The sequence below is a fragment of the Herpailurus yagouaroundi genome, unplaced genomic scaffold (assembly GCF_014898765.1).
Source record: "Herpailurus yagouaroundi ecotype Mexico unplaced genomic scaffold, PumYag 183, whole genome shotgun sequence".
NCBI lineage: Eukaryota > Metazoa > Chordata > Mammalia > Carnivora > Felidae > Herpailurus > Herpailurus yagouaroundi.
In genome coordinates this window covers 6028800-6043029 of record NW_024412414.1, presented here as the reverse complement: position 1 = coordinate 6043029, position 14230 = coordinate 6028800, and the positions used below count along the sequence as shown (strand labels likewise).

The 14230-nt window shown below is 50.9% G+C and overlaps 1 protein-coding gene across 1 annotated transcript; it reads left to right on the top strand.

The window, feature by feature from the left end:
- The first annotated feature begins 238 nt into the window (after positions 1 to 238).
- Positions 239 to 13033, top strand: CAV3 (caveolin 3). Its single transcript, XM_040492096.1, has 2 exons — positions 239 to 470; positions 12257 to 13033. The coding sequence occupies exons 1-2, from the start codon at positions 357 to 359 to the stop codon at positions 12596 to 12598; spliced, it is 456 nt and encodes a 151-aa protein (XP_040348030.1). The 5' UTR covers positions 239 to 356; the 3' UTR covers positions 12599 to 13033.
- The last annotated feature ends 1197 nt before the right edge of the window (positions 13034 to 14230 follow it).

The following is a 14230-nucleotide window of genomic DNA, read 5'->3' as shown; positions in this document are numbered from 1 at the left end:
GGCAGCCTTGCGAATTCCAGGACCCACTCCAATCGCCGAGCTGCCCCATGGCCCACAGATGCCAGTGCCTCTGCTCTCACGGGTGAGGCCCTGCGCCCTCGGCAGTCCCTGTAGGGAGTGCTGGGCCTTCCAGCAGAGCTCCAGTCTTAATTTTAGCTTGGAGGCCTGCCACGGAGGCTTTAGCGAGAGGCAGGCTGAAGTTATGTGGGACAGCTGTCAGCTGGCATGCTGGGTGGGGCCTGTTGAGCCGGCAGGGGCACAAGTCTGGGGACACCAAACCGTGTCCCTGCCCCAAGTCTTTTCAGCCCCGCTGGCCACACGGCTCAGACCTCCTCCTGCGGTCCCCCAGCTCCGCGATGATGGCCGAAGAGCACACAGACCTGGAGGCCCAGATTGTCAAGGACATCCACTGCAAGGAGATCGACCTGGTGAACCGAGACCCCAAGAACATTAACGAGGACATAGTAAAGGTAGGATCGGCGGGCCTGCCTGGGTGCCACCGCCAGGAGAGTGTCGGGTCTGCAGAACGTTTGGACGGGGGACGGGGGATGGGGGAGGGCTCTGTTCCACACACAGCCGGCTTCCCCGACAAGAGGCCCTGTTCCTCTGTCTTCTCCAAATCCTCCCTCAAAAGCCAGCATATACACCCCCCAAGGAACATTTAGCATAAACAAGAGCAGGACCTCAGCCGCACAAACGTGACGCAGGTGTTGCCCAGGGCGGGGAGACAAGTCACAGACCAGAGTGCCTCCCTACTCCTCTGAGCTTCTTCCCATTAGCGCCTGGCCCTTGTCCCAGGATGGAGACCAGCGGGTGGCCGACTTGGGCTCTTTCTCACGCCAGGGGTCATGTCTGCGGTCTCCATGGTGGGCGTGGGGTTAATCCCCAAAAGGTGGCTTCCAGCAGGGCTGGCAGCCACTCGTGGGGGCACTCATCTCCCCAGAGTACTACCCCATGTCCACAGCCCATGGTGTGGGGGCTGTGCCCAGTGCTCATGCCAGGTCCTGCGGCCAGGCCAGGGCAGAGGCCTCTCAGACGCACCCAGGCCCCTGGAAGGGACCACTCGGAGGGTGGTTACCGGGCCTTTGGGGAGTCTCCCCAACAGCCACTGCCTGAGTCAGCCCCTTTCCTCATCTGGATGCCCCCAGCAGCCTGACTGCCTCCGGGCCCACACCCTCCCTCTAACCTCCAGTCGGTAGCCACGGGGATCTTCCTACAGCAGAATTCCTGGAAGCAGGGCGGCCAACCACTGGCATCAGAGTCACTGGAAGGGCTTTTAAAAGGGCAGGTGCCTGGGGCCTCCAGAGTCCAACTAAATGCATCAGAATCACAGATCAGCCCTGTCCAATAGAAATGTAATGCAACCCATCATACAATCACCAGATGTCATTTTACATTTACATTTTACATTTTTCTATAGCCATGACTTTTATTTTTTCAAAACAAAATTTTTTAACATTTATTTATTTTGAGAGAGAGAAACAGACAGACAGAGCACAAGCAGGGGAGGGGCAGAAAGAGAGAGAAACACAGAATCCAAAGCAGACCTCAGGCTCCGAGCTGTCAGCACAGAGCCAGACAGGGCTCGAACCCACAAACTTGTGAGATTGTGACCTGAGCCGAAGTCAGATGCTTAAATGACTGAGCCACCCCGGCGCCATGATTTTATTTAAAAAAAAATTTTTTTTTAATGTTTATTTATTTTTGAGACAGAGAGAGACAGAGCATGAATGGGGGAGGGTCAGAGAGAGGGGACACAGAATCTGAAACGGGCTCCAGGCTCTGAGCTGTCAGCACAGAGCCCGACGCGGGGCTCGAACTCACAGACCGCGAGATCACGACCTGAGCCGAAGTCGGTCGCTTAACCGACTGAGCCACCCAGGCGCCCCTTAAAGGAGAAAAAACAAGCAGATGAAATTAATTTTCATGATATTTTTCTATTTAACCTAATATTTCCAAAATAGTATCATTTCAACATGTAATTGATATAAAAAACAATTATCAACGTACTATTATACAGTCTTTGTTCATCTTTGAAGTCTACCATGTATCCTTCCCTTACACTGCATATCAGTTCAGATTCCAAATTTATCAGAAATCCTTGTTCTGTATTTGGATCTCATAAACTGCGCGGCTGAAATCAATTCAACACACCCAAATTGTTCCAAAGATTTTAAAAAGTTTTCCAATCTCAGAATTAAGTATCACTTCTCACGTTTGAACTAAAATGAAACAAGATTTAGAATCCTTCTGTTGCTCTGGTCACAGGTCAAGTGCTCAAAACTCGTGACCGCTGCATTAGACAGCGTGGCTCTGGGCTTGCTCTGAAACACAGCCCCTGCGTTATCCTCTTCTGGAGGAATACCTCCCAAGCTGGATAAAGTCTAACTTCTCGGCCATGGCTTTCAAGCCCCAACTCAATCCAGCCGCAACCTTCTTCCACCTTCCAGCCCTCAAGCCAGGAGCTGGCCATACCAACCAGAACATACTCCTGTGTCTGTACCAGGAGCAACCCCCACCCCCTTCTTCCCTGGGGTGAATGCCCTGCTCAGCTTTGAAGACCCAGCTCAAAGGTCACCTCCTCCAGGAAGACTGCCTCAGCTCCCCCAGGCAGTCAGTAACTCCCTCCTCCATGCCCCCGCTTCCCTCAGGGCACTTCTCCGTAATAGCTCATGTTATGCTGTGACTGTCTTTATCTGTATCATTAGTGGCAGAAATGGGGTAATTATGGCACAGTGAGAAGAGCTACAAGGGGGAAATTACTATACGTATGTAAAACAGTATTCATCATGGTTTGTGCAGTGCAGTCTGGAGGACATAGTCCTGAACTCGGCTTTAACAGACCTGCTTTCAAATTTACTCTCTTCTACCTCAAAGCAGTGACCCTGGGCAAGTCACCTAGGTTTTCAGAACCTGAGTTTTCCTCTGTAAAATGAGCATAATATCATTTACTCCACCGGGTAAAGGACTCTCAGAGCAGCCCTGTGCAATAAAAGTATAATGAAAATAAAGGATTTGAAAGTGCCTAACACAGTAACTGGCTTGCAGCAAGGGTGTGACAAGTGTGAGCAGAGTTGGAGCCTGGAAGAGCTTGCAGGACAGGACAGCGAAGCCATGGGCCAGCTTTTACAACCAGGTTCCCCCCGGGCGGTCCCTAGGCGGCTGCTGGGGTGGAGAAGAGAACCCCAAGGGAGAACGTGGCTTCTGAAAGAGACCCACAACAGGTGACAAGTGTAGAGAGGCTCTCAGGCCCTACTGAGCCTGGAGTGAACGGGCTCCAGGCTCCAGGCCCAGGTTATAATCTCAGTGAGGGATGGGGGCAGCCATACAGACACGGCTGTTTACACAACCCTCCCCTGGGGCTGAGACCTGTCTCTCCTGAACCCCAGAAAACAGCCCTCAAAGGCTAAGCTTTTAAAAGGCCCTGCAAATAATGTTGTCGAGAGGAGATTATTATTTGGTATATTTATTGGACGCTCCCTGGCTTGGGGAGTTATTCTGTTTTTAATAACTGAGAAATGAAAAAGTTTTGAAATTCAGGATGAGGATCATAAAATGGAGTTGGATAAATAGCACAAACAGGTTGAAGTAGACTTCAGGTTTGTGTATGGTCTGTGAAAAAAGAAAGAAAAGGAAGAAGGGAGACAGGAGAGCTGGCCAGGAATTGGCGGGGGGTGGGGGGGTGAGGGGGAATGGCCTGGCCAGTCTGTCTGAACAGGAGCCTGGGGCATCTCGGCTTCTTTGATCAACTGGGGAAAAAGACAAGAAGGAGGGAGGAGGAAGGAAAAGGAAGTGAGGAGGCAAGAGAGACGGAGAGAAAGAGAAACAAGGCAGAGGCTGAGATGAAGGCTCAGGAGGGGCCTGTCAGGGTGGTCATGAGGACTAATAGGCTCCTCATGGCCTAGGATGGGAGACACAGTAAGACCCTAGAATAAGACTAAGCTACAGAGACCCACGTTCTAGTCCCAGGCCTGACACTAGCTCACTGTGTGACTCCAGGGATATCCCTTTCCCTCTCTGGCCTGAATCTTGATGTAGACACACGCTGGGTGGAGAAGAGGAAGACCTGTCCCCTCTGCAAACAGCTGCTGAGGTTTCCTACAGGATGCATGGACCAGGAGATAGACCCATGGTGATGTGGATTGGATCCCCAGCAGATGGGAGGCGCTCTGTTTGACTTTATCCAGAGTCAAAACTTCCCCAAACTTCTCCAAGTAAGGCCTGGTACTGCCCTTGAACCTGGGCTGGAAAATGAGTGCCAGATGCAGAGGGAGAGCCTTATCCAGCCTAACAGACTTGAACTGTGGTCCCCAAGGTTCAAGGCTAGGTCTTGGGCAAAGGCTCATGGGGATTAGAGTTAAGGACCTGGGATGAGCACACGCAGTTCCCTCCGCCCCGCCCTCCACGTCACCGCCACTCACAGAGTACCGCTTCCACGAATCTTTACTGAGCGCCTGCTATGCACCAGGTCCTGTGCTCAGAGGAGTTGGGGATGAGCCAGACAGACCCACAGCGCATAAACCCCCCATGCCAGGCTGAGGGGGGTGTTAATGTACAGCAACAGTCCCCAGGGTTCTCCACTGTTCCCTTTAGACCCATGTTGTAAACCTCCAGCCCTCTTTCCATGCATTCCTGCAGGACCTCAGTCCCAGTACAAAGGCCTCTGAGTTATTTCTGAGAGGGCTCAGGGCTGTCTCCCTAACCCGCACTGAGGCACTCACACCCTTAGGCAAGAAGGAATGCTTGAGGCCAAAGCATCACACAGCCTCTTCAGCCTCAGTCTTCAACTGCTCTCCCCTCGGCCACTCAAGGTCAAACAGGGGGACAGACCTGACCCCAGCCCATCCTACTTGTTCCCACTCCACCTGCAACCAACATCTGCCGCTAAACACCCTTCTCCCTTGGAAAAACACACAAACCACACCCTGTGCCTATCAGCTCAGGCTAACAAACAACCAGAAGACCCAGTAGCCACCAGCTCTGTGAACCCTGCTCCCATTAGGGGCCCATCTGGACATTCTGCTGCAGAAAGATGAAACTGACCTGGTACTTTCTCTGGAGAAGACTCCAACCCAACAGAGAGGATGAGACTAAAATCATGAGAATATCTGGGAGAAGGTGCTAAACGCCATAAATAAGTGCCCGATGAAGTGTCACGGGGTTTAGGGAGGAAGATTTTACTCTCGTCTGGGAAAATCAGGAGCCACCTTCATGGGGAGGTGGTAGCCCAGGTGCATGTATAAATGGGAAAAGTGCATGTACAAATGGGAAAATAATTAAAATGTGCAAAGGGAAAATAAGGCTTTTGAAGAAAAGGGAACGAAATAAGCAAAAGCCACAACATCAACAAGGATGTGGGTGGACAAGGATGTTGGGTGTGAAAGAAGAAAGAAAAGGAAGAAGGGAGACAGGAGAGCTGGCCAGTCATTCCTTATTGGTCTTACCCTCTGTCAAGTACCTCTAGAAAGGGCTACATTGCATGAACTCACAAGGAAGTATTTACAATTTAGTGTTATGGGGACTCCTAGGTATTAACTGATCTAGTTTTTCAAAATGGCGTCCTCTTTCTTGGGGACCTGGTTAAAATGCACATTTCTGGGCTCTGCCATCAGAAATTTTTATTCAGCATGGCTGGTGAATGTTTTGCACTTTCAAGTACAAACAGGTCTCTCTTGTCCCGTAGAAAATAAACCTGGAATCCAGCTTTCCTTAGAGACACACTGTATAAGTTATCTATCGCTGTGTAACAAATCATCCCAAAACTCAGTGGTATAAAGCCACAACCAAGTGATGGTCTCCCACAGTTCTGTGTGTTGACTAGACTCAGCTGGGCAGTTCCACTGCTCTCACTGGTAGCCTCTCAGGCAGCGGCAGCCACCGAGGACCTCGGCTGAGCTGGAACACCCAAAACGGCTCACTCCTATGCTTGGTACCTTGGTGGAGATGGATGAAAGGCAGGGCTAAGCTGGGATGCTGGGCTGGCCAGGTCTCTCCCTCATGTGGCATCTCCCCCAGATTCTAGAGCGAGGTAAAGTAATGGACTTCTAACTCCACCAGTCTCTACATCAGGGCATAAAAGTAGACTTTTAATTTGGCGGCTCGAGGCTCCCCAAGGAAGAGACTTCCAGGCCTTTGTAAGGCTTAGTTCCAGACCTGGCACATCGACCCTTCTACTGCATTCTGGTGATTAAAGCAAGTCACGGGGCAAGCCCACATTCAATGTGGGGTGAGAAGAGGCAAGGGCACAAACCCTCAGGGCCATGACTAACTGGGGGTCATCTTTGGAGACTGGTTAACCACCCACCAAAGGTGGACAGAACACTAAATATAAGATACATGGCCAGAAACCAACACCTACAAGGGCCAAATTGGGAGCAGTGCACTGGTTATCCCAGACTGTACACAATTCTATTGTTATTACCACTTACAACCCGAGAAGCAAAACTTTGCCATTTTTCAGCTGTTTTACAGCTAACACCTCCTTTTAGCTTCCTACTGTATACGCCAATGCTTCTCAAATTATCCAGCTGAAGGGCCAGTTTTTATCATTATAATCTCAATCTGTGGTACACCAATACTTTTGTAAAATTCAACAAAAATGTATGACCAGGGAGGTGAAGTGAAAAACGGGCATCTCCAGTGTAAGCCCCAATTTTTATTATCTTTAGACTTAACAGACCTAAAATTACTGGCTCAAATTTCTGTGACTGTTTTTAAATGCTTACTCTCAACTTCTATACATACCTTGTTGAGAAGAGGGTCACTGGCCATGGACCGCCCTTTAGGCAGCAAGGCAATGGGCAGGAAAAGGAAGACCCAGCAAAACTAAGCCTCCCCCTTGGGTGTTTGGACTCCAAATCTAACTCTGAGTCACTAGGAATCTTGGCCCAATCCTCCTGGTGTAGAGTTAAAAAAAAAAACAAAAACAAAAACAAAAACCGGAGGCCCAGAGAGGGAAAGTACCATGCCCAAAGCCATACAGTAACTCTGTGGTCAAGTGGAGACTGGAACCAGATGTCTATCCCCCTGCCTAGAACGATTTTCCCGCCCACAGATACTCTATCTGAATTGTCCAGGGCCAGGGCACCTGGGTAGCTCAGTCGGTTGAGCGTCCGACTTTGGCTCAGGTCATGATCTTGGGGTCAGTGAGCTCCAGTCCCGTGTCGGGCTCTGTGCTGACAGCTCAGAGCCTGGAGCCTGTTTCAGAGTCTGTGTCTCCCTCTTTCTCTCTCCTCCCCCACTCTGTCTCTCTCTTCTCAAAAATAAATAAACGTTGCATTGTCCAGGGCCCCGGATGCCCAAGGACTGAGTCATACAGGAATCTGGGGAGGTATTTTTGACAGGGGGTGGCTGCTGGCCTTCCCCGAATCCTCTGGCAATGCCTGGACCTGCTGTCTTGCACCTTCCCCGCCCTCTTGGGAGACAGCGGGGGCCACGTTGGCTGGTTCCGATTAATCAACTGGCCCTCTTGCTGTTCCAAAAATAAATACGCCAGAGAAGGGGACACCAACTGAACGAGCAACTACATTCACCCTTCCCACCCTTTGCCCTTCCCCCCAGCTGCACACCAAGCCCTGAGGCTCTTTTGATGGATCCAGCCCACACCCAACCACCTTCCCAGAAAAAGCCATCTCCTCTCCGCTTTAGAAAGGAATTGAGAAATGAAGTCACTGTGTGCTTCTGATACACTGGCATGACTGCCTAGCCCTGCCTGAGCCGGGTCTTATAAATACCTCCCCAAAGTAGGCGCTGTGGACAAAGCTGGCCCAGTGCTCAAACAGCTGGGCCTGACAGCACAGCCCATCCCTCTGAGAACACATTTTCTGATTCCCAGAAAACGGAGCAGTCGCCCCATGCTCAGTGCCCGAAGGCGTCATGGGCAATAATTCAAATCAGCATCAATGTCTTCTGCAAAGTAATAATAATTAAGCAACGCAACAGAGAGGTCCCTGGGAGTAAGATTACTACCGTAAACAGCAAATGAGGGAAAAGGGGCAGAAGTATGCGTGCACACACGGGCGCGCGCACACACACACACACACACACACACACACACATTTATGACTAGGTAGGCTGGAGAGTTACTGTACTTAGGATCTGGGGTGTCAACAGATTTTCTGAGATATATTTGCATAGGTACTTCAGAACAATTGAACAAATAATTACCTTCACTGAGCACCTACCACGTGCTAGGGATTGGGCTGAGTGTTGCCCAAGAGGTGGTATGCCTAGCACAAAGTGGGTGCTGAATAAGTATGTGTTGGGATGGGGGACAGGCATGGGTGTCTGTGAATGGATGGGGAGATCCATGGATCAATGGATGGATGGATGGATGGATGGATGGGAGATAGGTAGGTGACTAGATGGTAGGGAACAAATGGATGGATAGGTGATAAATTATTTCTATTCCTCATAACAAGATTGTAAGACATAGCAAATGCATTGTTGCAGTTGAGGGAGTGAAGCTCAAAGAGGTAAGTCATCTACCAAAGTCACTCATCAGAGTGGCACCTGCCCTGGGGTGCAAAGCCACCTTCGGGGCTCGAACATCCTCCCGAAGCGAGCACTCCGTAACAACCAACATGAGCTAACAGTTATGAACCAGGTATTCTGTGCCAGGAAGTTTTCTGAGTATTTAGATGTCTTATTTAATCCTCCAACAAACTTTATGAGATGAATCCAGGAAACTGAGGCACAGAAAAGCTCAGACACTTGCTGAAGGTGACAGAGCCAGTTAGTAGCAGACCTAGACTCCAGCCTCAGCAGCGTGACTTCAGACAGGGTTCTTTTCCACTCTTCAGCCTCTTAGAGGCCAGACACAAATACTCAAAGGTGTTGAAAGGCGGAAAACACTAGACTAGACCAACAAGACAGGCTGGGCTACAGAGGAGCAGGGTGGGTAGCTGGCTTTAAATAAGGGGCTGGGAGCTCTGCCATGGGGCAGGTCTCTCTGGTCGACAAGGACCAGACCTCAGATGCTCCACAGTGAGAATCCACCTTGGGGTCTGGCCCCAGCTGGGGCAGCATGCAGAGCTTAGATTAGAATCAGGACACCTGATTCAGTCTGGGCCCTGCTCCCTCCCACCTCTGGGCTGTGTGGCTTCCCGTGAGGTGAGGAGGCAGGCCTGGGAAATCCGTGAGTCAGGGGTACACCATCCTATGGAACAGCCACAAGAAGGACAGGGGAGGCCACAGGCACTGAGTGGGAAAGGGAAGGAAGGAGGAAGTGCCTGCTGGGACAAGGCAGGGAGGCACGTCTCCGCCCTAATGTCTCCTTCTGCTGGCAAAGGTCCCGGGGCTGCACTGTGCTCCAGAAGCCAGCCGGGGTGCTAAGAGGCATCAGGCTGAGGCACGGCCATGATGGAGGAGGGGCAGGCTGCAGAGGTCAGAACTCCTCAATCCAAGATCCAGGCCCCAGGGATCTAACTGCACCTCAGTAATCATTATGGGTGTCCCCAGGTCAGGGCTGGAATGGTTCTCCCAGACCTATCCTCCCCATCTTCTCAGATTTGAAAGCTCTCTGGGGTGCCTGGGTGGCTCAGTCAGTTGAGCGTCTGACTTTGGCTCAGGTCATGATCTCATGGGTTGTGGGTTCAGGCCCCACATCGGACTCTGTGTTGACAGCTCAGAGCCTGGAGCCTACTTTGGATTCTGTGTCTCCGCTTCTCTCTGCCCTTCCCCTGCTTATGCTCTGTTTCTGTCTCTCAAAAAAAAAAAAAAAAAAAAAAGAATAAAAAAAATTTTTTGTTAAAAGATTTGAAAGCTCTCCCAAGAAACAGCAACTATGAATCTTTGCCCCCATATAAGCCAGATGTAGAAGATGTCAGCCCTTTCCATTCACTGTCTAAAGCCATAAGATGTTTCCCAACCAACTTGGGCCTTCTTTTCCACATATCCAGCACACCACTTTTCCATCTCTGCCTCCAAATCCCACAGTCCACCAAAGTCCCAGATAGCCACCACCTCCTGGGAGCCCTCCAGGAATAAGTGCGATCTTTCTGAGAAGATGAGGACCATGTTTGTATTCTTCCCTCCAGCCCTGCCCTTTCACCCAGGGGGCCATAAATGACCTCTGCTGAAACCCCAGAAGAGAAAGCTGGAGGCTGAGATTTAGGGAGGTGGGGGTGGGGGGTGTCCTGGAAGGCCCTACTGACTCCCTGAGTCAGCTTTCCGCATCACCTGTAGCCTGAAATATCAGCACATCCACTCTGTTCTCCATAAACATACCATCCCCTGGGTGGGGCCTCATCCTCCGATGTCTCCAGGGGGATCCGGGGATCTGAGGCATGGCACAGGAACTCAGAATCTAGTCACGTGAGAAAAACAGGACCCACCATTGTACGTGCAACATGGATATGTCCAACCCCTCCCCCAAAAAGTTACCCTGGAAAGGAAAGTACTAAAGCAATGACATCGTTAGTACTAGGGAAATACAAATTGGAGGTGCTTTTGTTTCTTTCTGCTGTTGCCTGAATTGTCTGCAATGTGGCTATGTAATTTTATAATGAAAAGTACTTTGAACCTCATGCCTAGATGAGAAGACCCCCTTCCTCCAGCAAAAGTGGGGAAAGGGTTGACCCTGGAAGACTGATGTTGGAGCTCTGCCCCCACCAGCCCCCACACGTGTCCCCTCCACCATTAGTCTGATTAGTTTGAGCATTCATTCAACCAACTTTTATTAAAGTAGCCCAGGAACATGGAAGATGGCCCATTTTACAGACACGACAGCTAAGGCTTAGTGACGCTAAAGGACATCACATGCGAGAAAGAAGCTATGATGGTCTTCAATGCATAGCAGGGACTCAAGAAAGGTTAGTTAAATGACTTGGCTGAAAGTACAATGTTTTTTCCCCCAGGTTTACTGATTATTTTTTCCCACTTCCCAAATGGGGCCTCAGTCACCATTTCAGTGGAATGTGTGAACCAGATTCTCTGAGCGCCCATGCTCCTCCCAGCTGCCAGACTTAGGAAAGTCTGAGGTTGCCACAGGACTAGAGTGAGGGAAGCACTTGTCTGCTGCACAAGGTGCTTCAGGCCTGCTCGACCACACTCAGTTGCGGACACCTTTGCTAGCCAGGACGACACGGTCCTCACTTTGCCACATGCCACATCCTAAAATAGCTCTCAGACCCGTTTGCCTCTCTCTGACCCCCCACCATCACCCCAAAACAGCCTGTCGTCAGGTCTCACCTGGAATATTGCGACAGTTCCCTGCTGGACCCCACCTATATCCTCTCTCCCAACCACCACTGGCCCAACAAGCTGCTCAAAATTCAGATCAGAGAACAGAGAACAGACTGATGGTTGCCAGAGGCAGGGGTAGGTGGCGAGTGAACGGGGTCCAGAAGAACAAACCTCCACTTATAAAATAAGTAAGTCACGGGGATGTATGGTGACTGTACCTAACAATACTGTGCTGCACATACAAAAGGTGTTGAGTAGATCTTAAAAGTTCTCGTCACACACACAAATTTGTACCCATGTATGGTGACAGATGTTAACTACACTTACTGTGGTGATCATTTCCCAATACATCAAAATACTGAATCATTATGTTGAAACTAATATAATATTATGTATCAATTATACTTCAATTAAAAAAAAATCAACTCAGATCTGGCTAAGCCAGTCCCTGTGCAAAAAAGCCTTCAGAGACTGTTCATCACAGAGTGACTGTCCCTCCAGGACTCTCCAGCCCCACTCTGGCCACTCCGGGCTTGCCCTCGGCCTTAGAGAAGCACCTGCATCACCCTGAGGGCACACACTGTCTATCTGGTTAGGTCCTAGCCCCACCCAACATGCTGTTCCAGCCCATGCCCCTGCCTCCACCTGGCTACCTTCAAGTATTGGCCTGACTGGATGTGTCCTCTTTACCCCCAGGATGACTAGGACTGTCCAACTCTGTAGGATCATCAAATATCAGAATTTGAGAACCACACCTCTAGGTCTGCACCTGCATTGCTGATGGCTTTAAGCAAGTCACTTAATTCCCCAAGGGCCTGCATATCCACCTGTGAAATGAGGGGGCTGGACCAGCCCCTGTGTCTCACCGCTCTAGGGAAGCATCGGCAGCACCCGGGGGCTCGCTGGAAATGCAGTCTCAGGCCCTGCCCCGGCTGTGTGGGTCAGAAGGCCCAGAGGTGGGGCCCAGCCATCAGGTGCGACAAGCCCTCCAGAGGGTCCTGAGGCTGGCACCCCAAAGCCCGAGGAGTGGGTGGACGCTGTGACCCGAGGATTGCCCCTCCCGCCCCTGCAGGTGGATTTTGAAGACGTGATCGCGGAGCCCGTGGGCACCTACAGCTTCGACGGAGTGTGGAAGGTGAGCTACACCACCTTCACTGTCTCCAAGTACTGGTGCTACCGCCTGCTGTCCACGCTGCTGGGAGTCCCGCTGGCCCTGCTCTGGGGCTTCCTGTTCGCCTGCATCTCCTTCTGCCACATCTGGGCGGTGGTGCCGTGCATCAAGAGCTACCTGATCGAGATCCAGTGCATCAGCCACATCTACTCCCTCTGCATCCGTACCTTCTGCAACCCGCTCTTTGCCGCCCTGGGCCAGATCTGCAGCAACATCAAGGTGATGCTGCGGAAGGAAGTGTGAGGCCAGGTGGGGCGGTAGGGGTGGCCGGGCAGCAGGGGGAGTCAGGGGAGGCTGGCCCCACCGTACTTCTCCATGGGCCTGCCGGCGAGCTCTTTCTCTTTAGGGACTGCTATTCCCCACCCCCCCACCTCCCCCCCAAGATGGGAGCACACCATGTAGGGAAGCCAGAAAGAAAAGCCCCGACACAGAAGCACAGTGGCCCTTCGCTCTGCCCCCCACCCCCGCCCCGCCTCGATGCCCCTGTGACCGGGCACGAGGAAAGGTAATTTGCTAAGAGGCAGCTACTGTGCAAGTCTTTGCATTCACTCGGACTGTAACAGCATAAACCAGCACTCCGTTCCCACCTGGAGTCAACCTGTTGATGCACGCCGCCCGGGGAGGCTACCGTGACTCTTGGCATTAGGAGGGTGGCTCCAATAAAGGGTTTCGGCTGCATTTTGGGAACGCTGTGGTTTTGTGTGTCCGCAAGGTAGGTGTGTGTCCTGATGAGCTCCAAAAATACAGTTCACTGCCCCGAAGAACAAGCGGGGCAAGTTGGTTGGTCCTTCTCTCTGTGAAATTGAAGAGCCAGAACAGAACTTGGTTTCTCTTGGGCTGCTTCTTCTTGTCTGGGTATCCTCTCCCCTGTGTTTCTTAGGAGATTATATTCCCAACGAGGTCTGCTGCCCGGGCCAGCCAGTGGTCACCAACAGAAGAAAATGGCCCTTGGGCTGGAAGGGGCAGGAGACCCTCCCTGGGCACCACTGAGGGCAGGACTTGGGTTCAGAACCCTGTGAACCTCCCCTTTGGCTCACCAGACACCAAGCCCCTGGCATTGCTGCTTGGCACACATATGCCTTCAGCCCTCAGAGAAGTGATGAGGGCATAAGGTCCAGTTTGTGCATGTGTGGACCCACTACGGACATAAAAAACAACAGCAGAGGCATGTCACCTAACCCCACCGGGGGGGAAAAATAGCAATCTCACATTCTTCAGAGATGCTTTTCCCAAGAGTGTTATCCAGATCTTAGTCCTCAAAAAAAAAAAAAAAAAAAAAAAAAAAGTGGGTATGGATTTTGTGATTAAATTTCTCTGGAAAATGCTATCTATTTCTCTCAGAGATTTTCAATAGACATGAGTACATTAAAGGCTCTGACAAGTCCTGCAGTAAAGAAATCTATTTAGGCTAGTGTGTCTCAATCCCACTTTTTTTTTTTTTTCATACAACACCCACTTAAGTCTCATAAAATTATGGTTCCACAGCAGGTTTTCAGAGGCATCACCTCACTGGTGCCTGGCCATGAGCCCAAGAGGGCTTTGGGGGTGGGGGGTGGGGTGGTGGGCAGTATGGTAGAGTGGATTGAAAGACAGGGAGCAGGCAGCCTCAGTTCCAGTCCTGTCTCTTCTCCTATTTGCCTCTCCTGGCCTCAATTTTATCATCCATAAAATGATCTCTAATGTCCATCTCAGCCCTAAAATTTTGCCTGTTTTTGTTTTTTCTAGCATCTTATCATGAAATTTTCGAACACAGAGGAAAGTTGAAAGGGTTTGCCATGAACACCCATACGCACACCATCCAGGCTTTGTCACACCTCTGACACCCACCATCCTCGGTTTTCTTTATGCATTTTTATAATTTTTTTAACGTTTATT

Coding starts and splice junctions, on each gene's coding strand:
- CAV3 (XM_040492096.1), top strand. CDS start 357: ATGATGGCCGAAGAGCACACAGACCTGGAGGCCCAGATTGTCAAGGAC. Junction 471..12,256: donor TTAACGAGGACATAGTAAAG/GTAGGATCGGCG, acceptor CCGCCCCTGCAG/GTGGATTTTGAAGACGTGAT.